The sequence below is a fragment of the Solanum stenotomum genome, chromosome 8 (assembly GCF_019186545.1).
Source record: "Solanum stenotomum isolate F172 chromosome 8, ASM1918654v1, whole genome shotgun sequence".
NCBI classification, from domain to species: Eukaryota; Viridiplantae; Streptophyta; class Magnoliopsida; order Solanales; family Solanaceae; genus Solanum; species Solanum stenotomum.
In genome coordinates this window covers 22,264-39,741 of record NC_064289.1, presented here as the reverse complement: position 1 = coordinate 39,741, position 17,478 = coordinate 22,264, and the positions used below count along the sequence as shown (strand labels likewise).

General features: G+C 35.2%; 3 protein-coding genes across 4 annotated transcripts; all 3 read right to left on the bottom strand.

Annotated features, from left to right (window-relative positions):
- Positions 1-176: 176 nt before the first annotated feature.
- On the bottom strand, positions 177-4,898 carry LOC125874082 (beta-carotene isomerase D27, chloroplastic). 2 transcript variants are annotated; one of them, XM_049554890.1, is made up of 8 exons: positions 4,734-4,898; positions 4,587-4,655; positions 4,416-4,517; positions 4,206-4,305; positions 4,036-4,127; positions 2,278-2,358; positions 828-896; positions 177-548 (listed from the first exon to the last, which is right to left on the bottom strand). In XM_049554890.1, exons 1-8 carry the CDS (start codon positions 4,896-4,898, stop codon positions 411-413), a joined length of 816 nt encoding a protein of 271 aa, XP_049410847.1. In that variant the 3' UTR covers positions 177-410. The 2 variants fall into 2 exon arrangements, with proteins under 2 accessions (XP_049410847.1, XP_049410848.1); XM_049554891.1 differs by lacking the exon at positions 828-896 and having other exon boundaries at positions 4,734-4,878.
- A 2,222-nt stretch (positions 4,899-7,120) lies between these two features.
- On the bottom strand, positions 7,121-9,040 carry LOC125874248 (pectinesterase 4-like). Its single transcript, XM_049555094.1, has 2 exons — positions 7,933-9,040; positions 7,121-7,825 (listed from the first exon to the last, which is right to left on the bottom strand). The coding sequence occupies exons 1-2, from the start codon at positions 8,906-8,908 to the stop codon at positions 7,125-7,127; spliced, it is 1,677 nt and encodes a 558-aa protein (XP_049411051.1). The 5' UTR covers positions 8,909-9,040; the 3' UTR covers positions 7,121-7,124.
- A 1,087-nt stretch (positions 9,041-10,127) lies between these two features.
- On the bottom strand, positions 10,128-16,528 carry LOC125875180 (uncharacterized). The gene is made up of 3 exons (XM_049556275.1): positions 16,412-16,528; positions 10,675-10,749; positions 10,128-10,488 (listed from the first exon to the last, which is right to left on the bottom strand). Exons 1-3 carry the CDS (start codon positions 16,526-16,528, stop codon positions 10,327-10,329), a joined length of 354 nt encoding a protein of 117 aa, XP_049412232.1. The 3' UTR covers positions 10,128-10,326.
- Between the last annotated feature and the right edge of the window lie 950 nt (positions 16,529-17,478).

The following is a 17,478-nucleotide window of genomic DNA, read 5'->3' as shown; positions in this document are numbered from 1 at the left end:
TGCAAAAGAAATAAAGCACTTATGCTCGAGATGAAGTAATTATTCGTACCATGTAAAATGACTAATAAAAAATAACTAAAACTATGTGTATTTAAAACTTAAATTAATAAAAGGAATACAAAGATATACAATTTATCAAAGTGGTACCTGACAGTATTGATACTCATTTGGCAAAATTGTACAAGAAACCGAACAAAGTTCATAATTTTCACAACTTGTGAGGATTTCATGTTCGTGAAAAGAATAATCTTAAGAAATGCAAATTGCATGTCCAAACAAAAATTCAACTTTATAACAATGCGATCATATCGCAGGTCCAAATGGGCCCCTACGTGTGAAAGACAAACTATGGACCCCAAGATAGTATTATAATGGCAGGATAATTAAGAGATTAACAGAATGACCAGATTTCATGCTTTTGGACACTTGTGTGCATCCATGTTGTAGTTCATTTCTTTTCGACGAACAGAACTGGGGCATATCTCTAAGCATGGCTCTTTAAGAGCGTCATCAACTTCTTCCTGAGGAGGAAGAATCCCAAATTTAAACTGCCAATTAGATTGGGACGGCGTTATGTATGTTTCCATGGTGTTTCTTGTAGACACAAGATTAAATCAGAAGAATCACATGCGTGTGTTGCAAAAACGTCAACTTTTATGATTATGTCAACAAGAAGTGTATTATATCAGCATGTCTTATTTTAGCCTCAATCTTGAGTTCCATTAAACCTCCAAATGGTGTGGGTGTGTTACCAATTATATGTTTAAGATGCATGAAGAAATATACTTTTGCAACAGCACCATCACCTGGCCAATGAAAACAGTTACCTGACAGCTATAGTCCGTGAAGTTTGGCTCCATCAGCAATGGAACTCCCATGTGATCCTTGAAGAAAGTCTAAAAGAGAGGCAGAAATGTGATGGCCAGCTCACATAAGAAGGTCAGATAGGGCAAACCTTTTAACATAGTTATACATTTTTAGTAGTCATTAGTTAAGTTCAAGAAGCTTATAACTCTGATAAAAACATCCTAGTTCACACAATTAAGATAATCTGCCTCTAAATTTTATAGAACTCGAAACCTTCGGGGTGGCCCAGTGGTTTGGACTTGTGATTTCCATGTTGGAGGTCACAAGTTCGAAACCCCTTGCCAGTAAAAGTAAGGGGTTTGCCTTCTGGGTTGAGCTCGTCACATCGGGCTTGCTTAGTGCGGGTTACCTCTCCTATGTGGTTTGCGAGCTATTGCATAGGAGCGGGGGTTTTACCCTATGCGCACCCAAAGGGTAGCAGCTGCGGGTTTTCCTTGTCATCAATTTTTTTTTTATAGAACTCGAGTTAAGATTTAAGTGCTCTCTAAAAATCCCCCAAGTTAACCTATACACACACGTACTATTAACATCTTTTGAAAAAGAATGTATGAGGAAAACACCATTATAATAAATAGCATGAAATCTCATTCCGATAACTTTGAACTGAAGTAATGGATGTAAATTTGACAACTCATGGAAGCTACTGTATAACTCAATCAGCAGCTCCATTACACTAATACATACTCCCTCTGTTTCAACTTGTTCGCCCGGTTTTGACTTTGCACGGAATTTAAATAAAGAATACTTTGGAATTTTGTGGTCTTAAATTAAAAATAGATAGAATGTACCAAAACGCCCTTTAATTTTATGGTCTTAAACAAGCTATGTGGAAAATTGAAATTAAAGTGTTCCCAAAAGATTAAAGGAAAGAGTTGTTCTTTGTGAAACGTACTAAAAAGGGAAGTAAGACAAACAAATTGAACCAGAGAAAGTAAAAAGGAGCATTTGAGGTGAAAGATTTCAGCCCATCAGCTTATTAGAAAGTGTTCACAAAATTATTGCTAAGCTGCTGGCAGAAAGGCTCAAGCTGGTAAAATTGATAAGTTAGTTTTAGAGTGTTGGATGATTTTATAAAGGGTAGGCAGATATAGATGCAACTATGGTGGTTAATGGAAGTTTTGAACACTCGATGACGTTGACGAAAAGATAAGCCATATGACATGCTCCGTATAATGCAGACAGATAAAAGGAAAAAAGGAAAAAAGAAAATAAGGGGAAACATGAATGAAGCAAATACAGTCTACAAGATATAGATTTTTCCCAAGACATGGTTTTTTTATAAACAATTTGCCCACGATATTAAAGCAGCAACCAAAATACTTCACCAGATAAAGAATGACAAAAGTTCAGCACTGCAAATGCATCAGAAAGATCCATTAGGAACTATAATTCTCAATCTAGAAAACTGACCTGTGTAGGGAGTTTACATGTATTAATACATACACCCACACATTTGCTCTCTTCCAAATACTTGCATTTCTCCACAAAAACCTATTGAAACAATTAATTCCAGAAATCAAAATAAGAGTGAACACATTTTAACTAGTGGCAGTCCAACTTGTATAAGTAGGCGTTTGGCCATGCGATATCATATCACGATATGGTATCGTGAGATGAAATCAGCGTTTGGACATGCGATTTTACGCTGATTTCATCTCATGATTCCATATCATGAGAGGTGATATCATATTCTCCAAAAACCATGATATGGAATTACATGGTGATTTCATATCATAATTTGAGATATTTTAATACAATACTTGATCCATTAGTTTATATTTTGTTAAAACAACCCCACATTTATATCTACTAACCATTTATTTCATATGTAAATAAAATTTATAATCACATCATTATTTTTTAAAATTTATTATTCTCACCGACATAAAATTTATTATTCGCACCCACATATAGTCACTTTAACTCACACCTCACGATTGTGAAACTTTTCAACATTCACTTGAAACAATTAACCAGCATGTTAAAATAGTTGCCGAGGCAATTACTAAGATAGCACCAACATTTATACAACAAAAAAATATGACTGGTGTACATTCCAAAATTCGACATAATACTTGATTTTGGCCTTGGTTTAAGGTAAAATTTCAATCACATTAATAAATTTATTTTATGGCCTTAATAAGTGCACATTTATATTTTATGTGTAAGTTATTAGTATTTAGTTACATATTTCTGCCACATGGTAACTTTAAATTACATCCTTAGAATAAATATTATTTATTTACACAAAACTGTCTCATTTACGTTACATATGCTTTTAGTAATTCTTTATAAAATGTTTTTTGGTAGATAAATATTATGTTGTTGATGCAGTTTCCGAAACACAAAAGGATTTTTAGTTCCATACAAAGGACTACGCTATCATTTGCAAGATTATCGAGGAAGTGAAAGAGAGCCTCAAAATGCCAAAGAACTATTTAATTATAGGCATTCATCTTTGCGCAATGTGATTGAACGGACTTTTGGAGCTTGGAAAAATAGATTTAGAATATTGAAACAAGGCATGAACCATTATGATATTGATACACAAGTGAAAATTGTCATAGCTTGTGCAGTGTTACATAATTATTTGCGAAAATACCAAAGTAGTGATGAAATATTTATGGTCTATGAACATGAAGATATAGTTGCGGAGGATATTGACCAACAAATGGCTCAAAGTAACAATGTTGGTTCGTCTTCTCGGTCACATGATCGAGAAATGCAAGTTCAACGTGAGGAAATTGTTTGTACTATGTGGGAGGATTATATTAAAGACTTGTACACTACAATTTATGTTCATTTTTTTTATTAAATTAAAGTTAGATAAAACAATTACTTAAGTGGAGAACAAATAACTTTGTAATAATTTATTATGCGATTTTATAATTTTTTATTTATTTGATAAGATTGAATAAAAAATTGGGACTATTTTAATAGTTTTACAATTTATGGGATTTTTTTGTTTATAAGAAAATATACAACACAAAAATTATATATCGCATGTCCAAACAAACCTTCAATTTCATCTCATGATTCCATATCATAATACCATATCATGATTCCATATCATGATACCATATCGCATGGCCAAACGGGCCCTAAGTGTAACATGAAGGAATCTCTGATGAAATACAGAGAGTAAGCTAAGGGGATAGAAATACTAACCCCACTCATCAATGAGGAACCATTTGGAAGATCTACGGAATTAACAGCACATGGACCCATAAGCCATTGGCAAGATAATGCAGTCACCCTTGCTTTCAGAAGTATAACAATCAAATGTTCAGATGAGAAGTAGCTACTTAAGGGGAAGAAAACAGAAGAATATCACTCACCGACCATCAAGGCTGCAAATTTACCACTATGTATAGGTGCAACAAGCATCCGGTAGAGCTCCAACAACAAAGGAGGAAATAATGATTTCAATATACGAACCTGTCACATTATCAAAAATATCCCCACGGCAGTAGAGATATTAAAAGCTACTAGCTCAATTAGTCACATTTGGCTACGAATGAAAATGAAGAAGAAAAGTAAGTTGTTACCGCGGCGTCTCTAGTTTTGGAATTGTCTTGACCAACCGTCAGACGATGCGCCACTTCAATTAGACCCTGGTACCCTGGCTTTTCGGAGTCCCATCCTGTCTCCTATAAAAGGCACCCTATTTGAGGTAAGGAAACGAAGTGGAGTTATGCTGGAGGGTGAAAGGGGTTTACCTGGACCATTTTGTTCCGGAATAAACTAAGGAACAGATTATCAAACACCTTGGGCTTTCTTGCTTCAATCTGGGGGGAATGAGCAGAAATAACTTGTAAGAAGAAATCAAATAGTAAGACAGAAAAGGGGGCAAGAGCGTTTCACACAGGTTCTGATGTACTGTTTGAGAAACACGAAACCCGAATAGCGGTTTTTCCATGGTAAACTTTGGGCCAAGCGAAGAGGGGCGAGGGCAGAGGAACCATAGCCATCACCGGACTTCCAATTCTATCTTCCTTTCTTTCGCGGTTGTAAAATATACCCCCAATCATTATTATTTAAAATTCGTTGTGATATTTTCAATTTTAAAAATATAATACTAATATTTATTTTTTTTCTATTAATAATATCAACGATCTAACATTAACATTAGAAATCAAAGGGAATTCATGAATAAAAAGATCAGTAATAATAAAATATGATTGATTTTTGGACAATTAAACCAAAAATTTAAATTTAAATCATAGGGATATTTGCTACATTTTAAGTAGTACTTATTTAGTATGATTTTTTTGATAATGTAAATTTAAAAACATGCATAATTAATATAGGTATAAATTATAAAAATATATATATTATTTTATTTAAGATAGAAGATGGAAGAATTAAAACATAAATAAGTAATACATAAATAATTAAATTTTCATAATTAATATTTATTTAAAATTACATAGTTAGCATATCAAGGTTTTTTAATTTTTCTTTTCATATTTTACCCTCAACATTAATTACTTATTTTAAATCATTTTTCAAAATATATAATTATAAGTCAATTAATATAAATATCATAGTAAAATAGTCATATTAATTAGAATTTAAAAGGCATATAAAATTTAAAATTAACAAATGAAAGAAATTGGAATGTAAATGGACAAGTGGCCCCAACGTTTTTTACTATGTAAATATTTATAAGCAATACAATTGCAAATGGAGTCTTTTAATAAATAATTACTAATTTTAACGATATTTTTTATTTATTACCATTTATAGCAATACAATGTTAAATCTGGAATATGTATTAAAAGTGAATTAAGTATACAATATATATGTATTATAATTGTTTTTAAAAAATATATTATGTTTGTTTGGTAAGAAGTTGACACATTATATTATATGGGGTCATTTGGTAGAGTGCATAAGAACAATGCAAAATAGGGTGTATTAGTAATGCTTGCATTAGTTATGCCTGCATTATTTCTTATACACTATTTGGTTTGATGTATTAAAAATAACAAATCTTGCATAATTTCTATTAAAAAAATGTATGTTTACAAAAATACCCTTCACACTTTATTTCTTTGTACACTTCCTTTGCAACAAGGTTTTTTGCTAAAACATCAAAAAAAAAAAATCTTTGCTAAAACATTATTTACTCCTATTCTTCTTTTTTTTTTCAAATATAAAATTAAATAGTTGTTACAATATTGAAATAAGATTTTTTTTTTTAAAAAATGGAAGATGTCAAACTTCTTCACATTTTTGCCACTATATTTCCCAAACTAAAGTTTACCAGCAACATACTTTGAAGCAATACTTTTCTTTTTTGGAAGAACGAGCACATTTTATTCTCAAAACATATAGAACCCAGTTACAGCAAATCAAAAGCATGGAAATGAAACAAGCTAGTCCATTCTATACAATTCCATCAACTATTCCTACACTTTTCTGTTTATATAATTGCTCTATCCAGTATCTATCTTTACACCTATGCTTCCTTTTTAGTATTTCAAAGATTCTCACTTTACTTTTCATTTGTATTTCTCTGATAGGGGCTTGTTTCTTTAAGCTCCGCCCAACCTATACAAGGTGCTGCTCGCTTTCTTTCAGCCACTTGTGACTTAAGTAGTGGTCAACATTCCTACGTGCTCCTCCTTGCCCACCTAGCTCCGCATCTGGTGCATCTAACACGTTGGCTAGCATAACAAAACAAAAGTTGGCCTTCCCAGTGGATGGAATATTATAAGACTTGGTGTCTCGAGAAAACCTTAAAGCTTAATTACGTCCTACTTGGGCAATGGACATTAATAATGCAACAACTCTTAAATGACAATGAAAAGAAAGAAAAGCTCCTTATTTCCAAATTCCAATCGAAGTTAAGTTCTTCATTGCATTGTTTTCCATCATCGATCCACACCCATTAATTCTTGCAGAAAGCCTCTTCTTAGCTTGTCATCATAACTCATTAAATCAGGAAACAAGTGTAGAAATTATATATTTCTTGTATATATTGACACAAATTATTCCAGGCAATCATTTTCCTATCATCTCGTTGATTTCCGCTTTTTGATTATTGTTTATATTATAGCATAGGTAGTTTATAATATAGCACTACATATAGTTTGATGAGTTGAGACAGGTAAAGAAGATTCCAATCATGCATGCAGCATTAATAAATTAAAAAAAAGAAAGTATATATTAATGAATGATCAATATAATGTTCCCGGTCGTCTATATATATATATGTTGAATATTTAACATTAAGCATGTAATATTTGAAATTATCTTCCTCCAAGGCCAAGGTAAAACGGTGCACCAGTGTGCCTCAACCAAAGATATCCATTAATCCAGCGGTCGACTGTGTATTGAACAGCTTCAACTGGGTTAATAAGACGGAAGTTCTTGAAGCTCTTGTTCCTGTTATTGATGTTTGCACCCGGTCCGCGGTTGGCAAACTCGTAGTAATTACATGTCCGCTCGAATGATTGTCCTTGCCATATCATCCAACCTTCTGGGCGGATGAAATCACCCAATTCGCTCTCCATGAATACAGTCGTTGCGTAAGGCTTCCAGGGACGGCCCAAGTATGTTGCCAGCTTGAACCTATCTGCAAACAATTCCCTTTCTGGAACGATTCTGCAGTTCTGGAACACCAAACCACCTGGTTTGTTCGCTATTTCTTTGCCATCAGCGGTGATCGTGTTGAACTGGCTGTCCAAAGGTCTCCTCGCTATGATCAAACTATTTTGGATTACTGCTGATCCTCTTCCAAAGATGAAATCTATCGTACCAGATATGACACAGTTGCGATAAAATTGGCGATGGTTTTGATAGTACAAGGTATCTTGATAACCTTCAATGCTGCAGTCAAAAACAGCAGCCATATCACCGTTAATTCGAAGAGCCACAGCTTGGTGACCTTGTGGACCAGCAGTGTTGCGGAAGGTAATTCCCCTAGCAACGAATCCATTGCCAAGAACAGCTGCATTCATTCATGTATGCCATTTAATTAATTAATTAATTAATTATTATATACATAAATAAATAATCATCATCGATCAGTAATAGTATATAAATAAATATACTTACCAAAAGTAGCTGTGTCTTGGGTGGGTATTTTCATGATACCAAAGTTTCTATGTCCAGTAATAATGGTTTTCCCTGCTCCATCGCCATAGATGAAGACGTTTGGTTGCTTCTTAGAGATGATGACATGCTCGTCATAGATTCCAGCTTTGACATAGACTATGTATTTGCCTCTATGGTTTTTAGGATAGGCAGCGAGGGCAGCAGCGACGGTGTTGTACTGACCACTGTCATCCTTGGCGACCACTGCATGAGGAGCTGTCCTATGTCGTCCTCCTGCTAAAAGCTTACGGTCGGCAACAGGGAACCAGGTAGGGTAACCAAGGAGGCGACGATGACTAGATGTTGATGTAGTTATGGTGCTTGAGATGTTGAAGGCTTGGAGGACGGTTGAAATCTTTGCTACAATGTTGATTGCATTGTGTGTGAGTTGGGTTGCATTCCGCATGCCATTTTCTAAGGCTTCTTTGTAATCAGGCTTATCGATTATACCATCGAGACACATGCTTTGATAGGAGTAGACCGCACCGAGCCAGTTCAATAGTTCGCTTACACGATCCCCAAGGGAATGCAATGCGGTATCCCCAACCATAGAGTAGGAGTCGTGGAGTTCCTCCGCCGCATATTGCAACAGCTCTTTGCAATCCTCTACTGCCATGTGATTGTACGGATCCGTTTTATTATCGATAGGACTACCCTTTTCCACCACCGCTAAAGATTTCTTTATTTCATCCCCTGTCACTTGCAACGAAGCTAACAGGTAGTCTTTCATCGTAGCACTATCGTTCTTAGACACTGCATCAAGGCTCTTAAAACAAGCTATTTCGAATTCCGCAGGTTTACAGAACTCCACAATCGATGCCTTCATTTGGACTTTCGGATTTTGTCCTGACCCTTTGTGCACCACGATCGCCACTCCCAATACAACACCCACCACAAGAAACAACGATACCAAAGAAACCACTATTTTCCCCACCATCTTAAATATCGAATTAATTAATTCTTATATTCCACCGGGACAAAATGCATGCATGTATTAATTAATAAAGAAAAATAAAAAACAACTAATGGCGCCCGCGGTTAGAGGTTATTCCTCTAATAGGTTACGCTAGCTAGTCGTTTCTACAAACTGAACATGCATATATAATTAAGAAGAAGATGATGGATGAATTAACCATCAAGTTATGAGCAGCTTTATATAGAAGAGAGAGAATATGATTGTACCGACGATTGTGCTCCATTCACTTCGTGGCCATCCATCCATTGTATTGAATAATGGTGAACCACTAATTAGGAACCGCCGAATTAGTGGATTTCATTTATTTTTTAAAATAGAGCATCAATATATTTATAGAGTAGTAATTTAGTTCGTGATACACAACTTTTTATATGTAGTTGAATACTCCTATCTATGTTTTGGTTATAACTATTTTCTGCATTTTTGGTTAAATTTCACTGAGAAATACTTATTTAATAAAATTCATTTGCACTTCGTTCTTCTCGCAAGAAAATTGCAGTCTGTGTTTCAATTTTGTAATTAATTTTTATAGCTTATTTTGATAAATTTGTGCTAAGCTTAAAAATGCAACCGTCTTAACCAACAAAGAGTAGTATCAATGAATAATAAAAGGGATACAAATCACGAGTACACATTGAGAATATGCTTGCTAAGGAGCCTTGCTCAGCTAATAGTTGTCATATTTTTCTTTCAGATTTTTGACAAGTTCACTTTATGTTCTAGGGTATTTCATTTCGGACCAAAATATATCCAACTTTTTAAACTATCAAAACAGATTTGTCTGTCACAACTGCCGAATTGGTCGAGGAGATAGTATTTGACGCAGCTTAACGACTTAGTTTCATTAGTTAACGCGAGTGAAGGGTAAAAAACTGCTTTCAAATCAGGACTTGGTTGAGCTCGCCACACTTCCAGATTAAGATTATGCTTGGAAAAACTTAAAAGAGAATGATGCCACATTTATTTATATATATATATATAAATAAACTACTGTTTGGTATTCGTATATACATTCAAACCGAGAACCAATAGTACCGAATGCCCACCCCTTGCAGCAGGGCAGTGACTTCCCGATTCCAACACAACCCTGTTTTTCAGCTATCAAAATTGCATATTTTCTCAGTGTCACCAACCAACAGAAAGGAAGTAAATGAAACAAAAGAACAAAGGAGAACGAATAAAGCAAATACTTAAGACATCATCTATCCCATTCAGTATCCCACAACTGTTTGGATTCAAATAGTATGTCAATGTTATAGCACACAAACACAATCCCTTAAGTGCAAGGACACCTGGAACTATTTCCATCGGGCATGCATTTATCAGTCTGTTATATCCCTCATACCAAATCCGTGATCAATGACAAATGAATCCATTACTCAACTGAGCATGCTGCATACAAATTTTCCATCGGGCACCACCAGCTTCTCCCCTTTAATGACTGTATCTAGTGGTAGTGGGCTGAAACTCTGAGATGGGCCATAAAAATGAGGAAAGACATTTGTGTCACCGACAGCTTCATAAGCCAACCCATTCCCAAGCTGCAAAAAAAAAAAAACCATCATATCAGGGGAACTTCTCTCATCTGTTGATCAAACATATCATATTTCGATTAGAAAAGCCAAATAAATCTTGATTGTATTATCAAATATGATGATCAACATGCCCAAGAGGAAAGAAATACTGGTTCTTATAAATGGTGAAGTCAAGAAGGCAATGCGACTAGCCTTTTTAGCATCGATTTGCAGCAAGCACAAATCATCCTTAACGTTCAAGAAGAAGTTCAGCAAAGTTGGTTGAACCTGCAAGTTCCAAATTTTCAAGTCAGAGTGATGACAAACGAACTCAACTAAATGCAATCCAATTAACTGTTCTCTAAAATATGCTAAGTTGCAACTAAAATATTCAATTAGATCATTTTTTCCACAATACGTTAAGCATATCTAACAACAATTGAACTATTGATTTCTTACATGATTTAATGATCTCTAACTAATTCTGGAAGTACTTCATTTAAACATGTATAAATTCCTAAAGATAGCCCTCTTTTCTTCTTTTTCCCGTCAGGAATTTTGGGTGATTGTTGAGACCACAAATGCTAAATCATGAAAGTATTCCCTACTTCTTTGACTTGCATGTCATAATAATTTTACATACTTTTCAAGAGGAAAACACTTGCAATTTTATTAATTGGGAGTTCAAAACATAAAGTGCGCTATAACAGGTGCTTCCCAAAGTAAAGGAAATAGATAAATGGGCAACTGAGGCAGTAAGAACTTGAAAACTATATATCAAGTGTGAGGTATAGTCTCATGGAGGCGATTTATTAATCAACAAACAAGTAGCTCGAAACTAATTTAAAGTTCTTTTGCATTCACTTGGTTAAAACTAGACACTAATTCATGATTAAACATGAAAAATAGGGGAATCCAACACAATTTTCCTTGATAAGTTACTCCTCAAGTGTTGGTCGGTGTAAATTTTTCTATAACTTTTGTCAATTGGATAATGACTTGCTTAAAAGTGTGTCATATTCCATCGTGATAAATGGGAAGCCTACTTCTCCCTTCCTTGCCTAGGGGATCCTTTATCTCCATTGTTCTGTCTTAGTCATGGAGTCTCTAAGCAAATCCTTAAAGGAATTGAAATTGCAGCCAGACTTCAATTATCAACCAAGATGTGATAAATTGAACATCATATAACTGGGTTTGCTGATGACCTCTTATTATTTTGAAGGGGTGATGTGGTATCACTGCAGCTATTGTTTGACAAGTTTCAGAACTTTTCTATATCATCTGAATTAAATGCCAATCTTGATAAAAGCTAAGTGCTCTTTGGGAGTGTATGAAACAATAGTGCTACACCACTACATGCTTTTTCATGCAAGAAGAAGTTCAGAAAACAATAGAGAAGGATAAAGAAATCTAAAGAAAAGGAGAAACAGTAATATGAGGATGAAAACCTCAAGACCAAGAAATTACTCCAGTAAGTAGAAAAATGGAACTATATTGAACTTTCTCTGATGCCTTTCTCAACCCTTGAGCAAGATAGCTAACATGCGCCTTCCATGGAAAAGAGAGCTCAAATTCCATATCAAAAGCTCTAACCGCTAATGAGGATGCATACAAGGGAAATACAAGAGGACAGAAGGGTAAACAATCTTCAAAGGTAGCACTGGTAGAGACATTTTATTTTTGATAAAAAGCACTAGTAAAGAGCACTGGTAGAGACATTGAAAAAGGGATCTGATCCCAACCCCTCATATATCCAAAAAACAGTAACCCCTAGATCTACTGGGGAGAAACAACTGGAGCAGATATGCTGCCACCTTTAATGACTATAGAATCCAATAAAATAGTAACACCCACTCCTATTGCAGTGAAAAACAGCCAGTTGCAGGCATATTGACACAGTGGAAGGAAGTTTTACTAGCTTCTGCTTGCAGTGATAAAAACACCTCTGGAAGTAGTAGGTAAAGGACACGGGCAGATGAAGTTGAACAAGAGATGCACACACAAGAGAAGAAGAACTCGATTTAGGATAATTTGGACATCAATTAGGTATCGAGTGCTGGGTTTAAGCTTGAGTACGTTCCCCCCAACCCTGCATGGTGAGTCTTATATCATTGAAATTACACTAGAGGAGATCGAATATGAAATTATTTATTGGAAATCAACTGTGGTTTGTTATGTATTGGGGGCTCATCCTCCATTTGAGGTATTGAAGGGTTTTATACAAAGATTATGGGCAAAGCATGGGATTAACAAGATAGTTATGTTGAAGAATGAAATTATCTAGTTAGGTTTGACTCTGAGGTGGGGAAAATATGAAGTTATTCAGGGAGGGATTTACCACTGTGACAATAGCCTTTCGTTGTCAAGGCTTGGAATCCTGACAAGGAGTTCACTGAGGAGATCAACACTGTCCCTATTTGGATTAAATTCCTGGTCTAAACTTCAAATATTGGAGTTCTAAGGGGTTGAGTAGGATAGGCAGCCTTGTTGGAAAGCCTTTAATTATTGATAAAAATAGAAAGAGTAAAATTGGTCTAAACTTTGCCAGACTACTTGTGGAAGTAAGCATGGATTCTCAACTTCTTGGCACCTATGTTTCTCAGACTCTTCAAAAATGCCATCGGGTGCAAGTCGGATGCTCAAAAAGTAGTGCAAGTTTTGATGATCCGACATAGGTGCGGCAACATTTTTGCAGATTCTGAGCAACATAGACTGACACTTTTTATTTAGGAATGAGAAAGGTGACTTGACTGAGCAGAAGGTAACTAATGTTTGGAGACCAACTCTTCATAAATTTTGTCAAAAATATGGCCATACAGAAGATGTTTGTTGAAAGAAGAAGGCACCAAAAGCTGTACCACAGGTTAAACAGACTGTTAAGGGTCAGCAAACTCCTTCCAATGAGAAGACTGAAGCAGACAGGGCACATGAGAATGTAATGTCTAAACCTTAATTTGAAAAAACCAATGTTCATGTCGCATCACCACAACAGATAGTACAAGCACCAATTGCTGAACCACAAAGGTTAGAACCACAAGTTACTGAGTCACAAGCACATACTGCTAAGCTCAAGCAACTACTCAGAGTCGACTGACTAGGACAATATGGGTTACTCCGTCAAAGACTCAAAGACAAGGAAAACTCGGGCTCAAACACAGCACCAAGTGGAAAGAAGGAATGTATATCGGATATTAAACAGTCCTTTAGCTACTATAACTGCACCAGAAAACCCAATTAAAGAAGGAGGCCAGTCTTCCCTATATTTGGTTATGGTTGAAATCTTATGTTGGAATGCTAGGGGACTTAATGCCCCTAATAAGCAAAAAGAGGTTAAACTCCTTTGCAATGATGTGAATGTTAGTTTGATAGGGTAACTTGAAACTAAGATCAAGAGTGATAAGGAGGAGCAGATAACTAGTTGTTCCAATTTAGAATCCCACGACAATGGGAGAATTTTGGTGATTTTCAGACCTGATTACTACTCAATGACACCCTTTAATATTACTGCACAAGTTATTACCTGTGAAGTTTGCCACATTCCCTTACAAGTGACCTGTGTGATGTTGTTTGTATATGCCTTCAATACAAGAGAGGAAAAAAGGTGACTATGGGACAGCTTGATGGAATATCATAGTAGGAAGTAGGAACTTTATGCCTTGGCCTGTTATTGGAGACTTCAACTAAGTACTGAGCAGTGCAGATAGAACAAGTGGGAACCCTGTTACTTGGTCAGAAGTAGTGGAATTCAAAGACTGTGTTGGTAGTTGTGGTTTATACGAATTGATGCACCAAGGGAAGAAATATACATGGAAAGACAGACATGGTAATCTAAGAATCTATCTAAAAATAGACTGGCTTTTCATTAACAAATGACTGGACAAATTCCCTATTTGCAAGGTTGAATACCTCCCAGAAGGAATAAGTGATAACTGCCCAGTTATAGTGTGTTATGAGGAGGAGAGACCAAGGACCAAAGACCAAAGACCAAGAAACCCTTCCAGTTTTGTAATGGATGGTCCAAACATCCTTTATTCCTAGGGAAAGTGAACACTAGATGGGACATTCCAATTACAGGTTATATAATGTTTTGGGCAGTTAGAAGATTGGAGCTAGAAATCACTAATTGAATACTCAATTCTTTAGAAATATTGTTGATGAAGTAGATGATGATAGAGAAGCTTTATTCCAAGCCAAATAAGAAACGACAGACTGATCCTCAAAACTTGGAGTTCCAAACATGTGAAAAGGACTAGTACCAGAAGTTCAAAACTTCAGTCTATATGGCTGAAATGCATCTACAACAGAGAAGTAAAGCATAATGGATCCAATTAAGGATGACTACACCAAGTATATTTATTCTGTCATCAAACAGAAAAAACTGCACCAAGCCAATACACAGCTGAAGGATTAAACGGGGGTGCAGCAATCTGATCCTAATGAAATTGCCAAAATATTTGTGAAACCAATACTTTCAAATAATGCTACACAAATGTAGTATCTAGAATATCTCTTACATATTCACCATGTCAAGAATATGTTAATATAGATCATACAAGATATTCAACGATATGTCCATCATGCTAACATATGATGATATATGGACACACAGAGCTCCACCTGATTGCAGTTGGTACTGGAGAAAGTTAAATGCCTTAAAAGAGGTATATAAACGTGGCACTCCAATCGTAGGTATCACCTAACTTCTGGTAGACAGTATTCCATCACAAACGGTTAAAATATGGACAGCAGAGAAGATGGAGGACAACAGACTTGATGTAGAGTGCCACTGCACAGCCAAAGCACAAGTTCATTTTGTGGCTGGTTATCCAAACAAGATTTAGGACAAAGGAAAGGTGTTTACACTTTAATATCCCAGTCGATGACACCACTTGCTGTCTCTGTGATAGAGGCAGTGGAGACCACAGCTCATTTGTTTGGGAAGTGTAACTGGTTCAAACATGTGTTCTGAACTGATGGTGTGGGTAGGAGTCAGATCGGATGAAGTTAAAGTGGTACTGGAGAGGATCAAACAGAAGAACCGAAAACAATTCAAGAAAGAAATTGTTGCAGCTATATGGGGGGGTTCCATATACCACACATGGAGGGTCAGGAACTGGGTGTTGTTTAGAAGAGTCCATGTACACACTGATATAGTCATAGCTCAAATTAGAATGGAAATTGTAGATAGACTTGATCTTATTAGACTGCACAGGAAAGCTCATAGATGCAATAGTTTCATACAATCACTCATTTGTGCTTAGATTTTGGTTGGAGGCTTGTTATCCTCAAGCACCCTTCCTAGAAGGTGGATAGGAGATTTGAGTGTTATGCAGGTGCATGGTTTTCTTGTTGGTTAGATTTTTACAGTTTACCAACAAAAAAATACATAAGTATTTACCATCCTTAGCATTTCCCAAACTAATTGTAGCAATAATTTAAGTCGTTTAATCGGAGTAATCGTACTAGACATATAGCCTGATCAAGTTTTGGGACATTCCCCTATGTTCATCTTCAGAACATGTGTATTCTTAACTGGCAAGCAAAAAGACTATTCAAGCAAATGAAAATAAATTACCTCTAGAGTATTTTATTGTACTATATTAGCTACTATCCTGCCTTATTTCTTGTCAAGCTAATTCATCCCAACCCATCGACTGTCAATCAATTTTGTAGCCTTCTAATTCTACTGACAGACGATTCTCTATATGGTTTACTAAAATATCAGCTAAATGGCATATCAGCTAATGGTATACAGTTTTGCGCAACCACTTGTTGAAGCTGATATTGTTAGACGGTTCACTGTCTCTATCGGCGGTTTTGTCTCCTCTGTGCGCATGTTCTGTGGAATAGGAAAATAGACGAAATAGGTGGGCGGCAGACACTCCGACTTAGTATTTATCAAAGGGTGCAATAATGAGAATAGGGAAAGATAGACAAGCTGCAAGGTAACCTGGTCGAGCTTACTGAGATGTATAAAGCCAGTGGTTCGGTCAAGGTCCCCGCCACAAGTGCTGCCTGTTTTCTGCATCAATTCCCACTCCTCCATCGTACTGATGCGGTAGATCATTTATTGATAAAATTACGTTATTATTCTTTCTGTTTAATTTTATTTGTCCTATATTTTTAAAATATGTTTGCTTCTTTTATTTATTACTTTTATTAAATCAAAAAAAGATAATTATTTTTTCATTTTATACTCAACATTAATTGAGCTGAGAAAGAAAGGCATAAAACGCATTCAACAAATGCGATTTATGTGTAAGTTTCAATCTCTTCCCATTTATTGTTGGAATTATGTTATTACCCCTTCCGTTAAGAAAGGCATAAAACGTATTCAACGAATGTGATTTATGTCTAAGTTTCAGTCTCTTCTCATTTATTGTTGAAATTACGTTATTATCCCTTCCGTTTAATTTTATTTGTCCAATATTTTTAAAATATATTTACTTCTTTTATTTATCACTTTTATTATATCGAAAAAAGATAATTTTAGTTTCATTTTATACTCAACATTAATTGAGTTGAGAAAGAAAGGCATAAATGCATTCAACGAATGCGATTTATGTGTAAGTTTCAATCTCTTCCCATTTATTGTTGGAATTACATTATGACCCCTTCCGTTAAGAAAGTCATAAAAAACATTCAATGAATGCCATTTATGTGTAAGTTTCAGTCAATACATATTTATTCTTTAAATTACGTTATTACCCCTTCCGTTTAATTTCATTTCTCCAATATTTTAAAAATATATTTACATATTTTATTTATTACTTTTATTATATAAAAAAAAGATAGTTATTTTTTTATTTTATACTCAACATTAATTGATCTGAGAAAGAAAGGTATAAAACACATTCAATGAATGTTATTTATGTGTAAGTTTCAATCTGTTACCATTTATTGTTAAAATTACGTTATTTCCCCTTTCGTTAATAAAAGCATAAAACGCATTCAACGAATGCGATTTATGTTTTAGCTTCAGTCTCTTTCCATTTAATGATGAAATTATGTTATTAC

Excerpts from the sequence above, each read along its gene's own strand:
- LOC125874082 (XM_049554890.1), bottom strand. The coding sequence starts at position 4,898 with ATGATTGGGGGTATATTTTACAACCGCGAAAGAAAGGAAGATAGAATT. Across the intron at positions 4,656-4,733 it reads CAAACAGTACATCAGAACCT|ATTGAAGCAAGAAAGCCCAA; the intron begins GTGTGAAACGCT and ends CATTCCCCCCAG. Across the intron at positions 549-827 it reads TCACGGACTATAGCTGTCAG|TTTAAATTTGGGATTCTTCC; the intron begins GTAACTGTTTTC and ends TCTAATTGGCAG.
- LOC125874248 (XM_049555094.1), bottom strand. The coding sequence starts at position 8,908 with ATGGTGGGGAAAATAGTGGTTTCTTTGGTATCGTTGTTTCTTGTGGTG. Across the intron at positions 7,826-7,932 it reads CCAAGACACAGCTACTTTTG|CTGTTCTTGGCAATGGATTC; the intron begins GTAAGTATATTT and ends GAATGAATGCAG.
- LOC125875180 (XM_049556275.1), bottom strand. The coding sequence starts at position 16,528 with ATGATCTACCGCATCAGTACGATGGAGGAGTGGGAATTGATGCAGAAA. Across the intron at positions 10,750-16,411 it reads ATCTCAGTAAGCTCGACCAG|GTTCAACCAACTTTGCTGAA; the intron begins GTTACCTTGCAG and ends TGGAACTTGCAG. Across the intron at positions 10,489-10,674 it reads TGCAAATCGATGCTAAAAAG|CTTGGGAATGGGTTGGCTTA; the intron begins GCTAGTCGCATT and ends TTTTTTTTGCAG.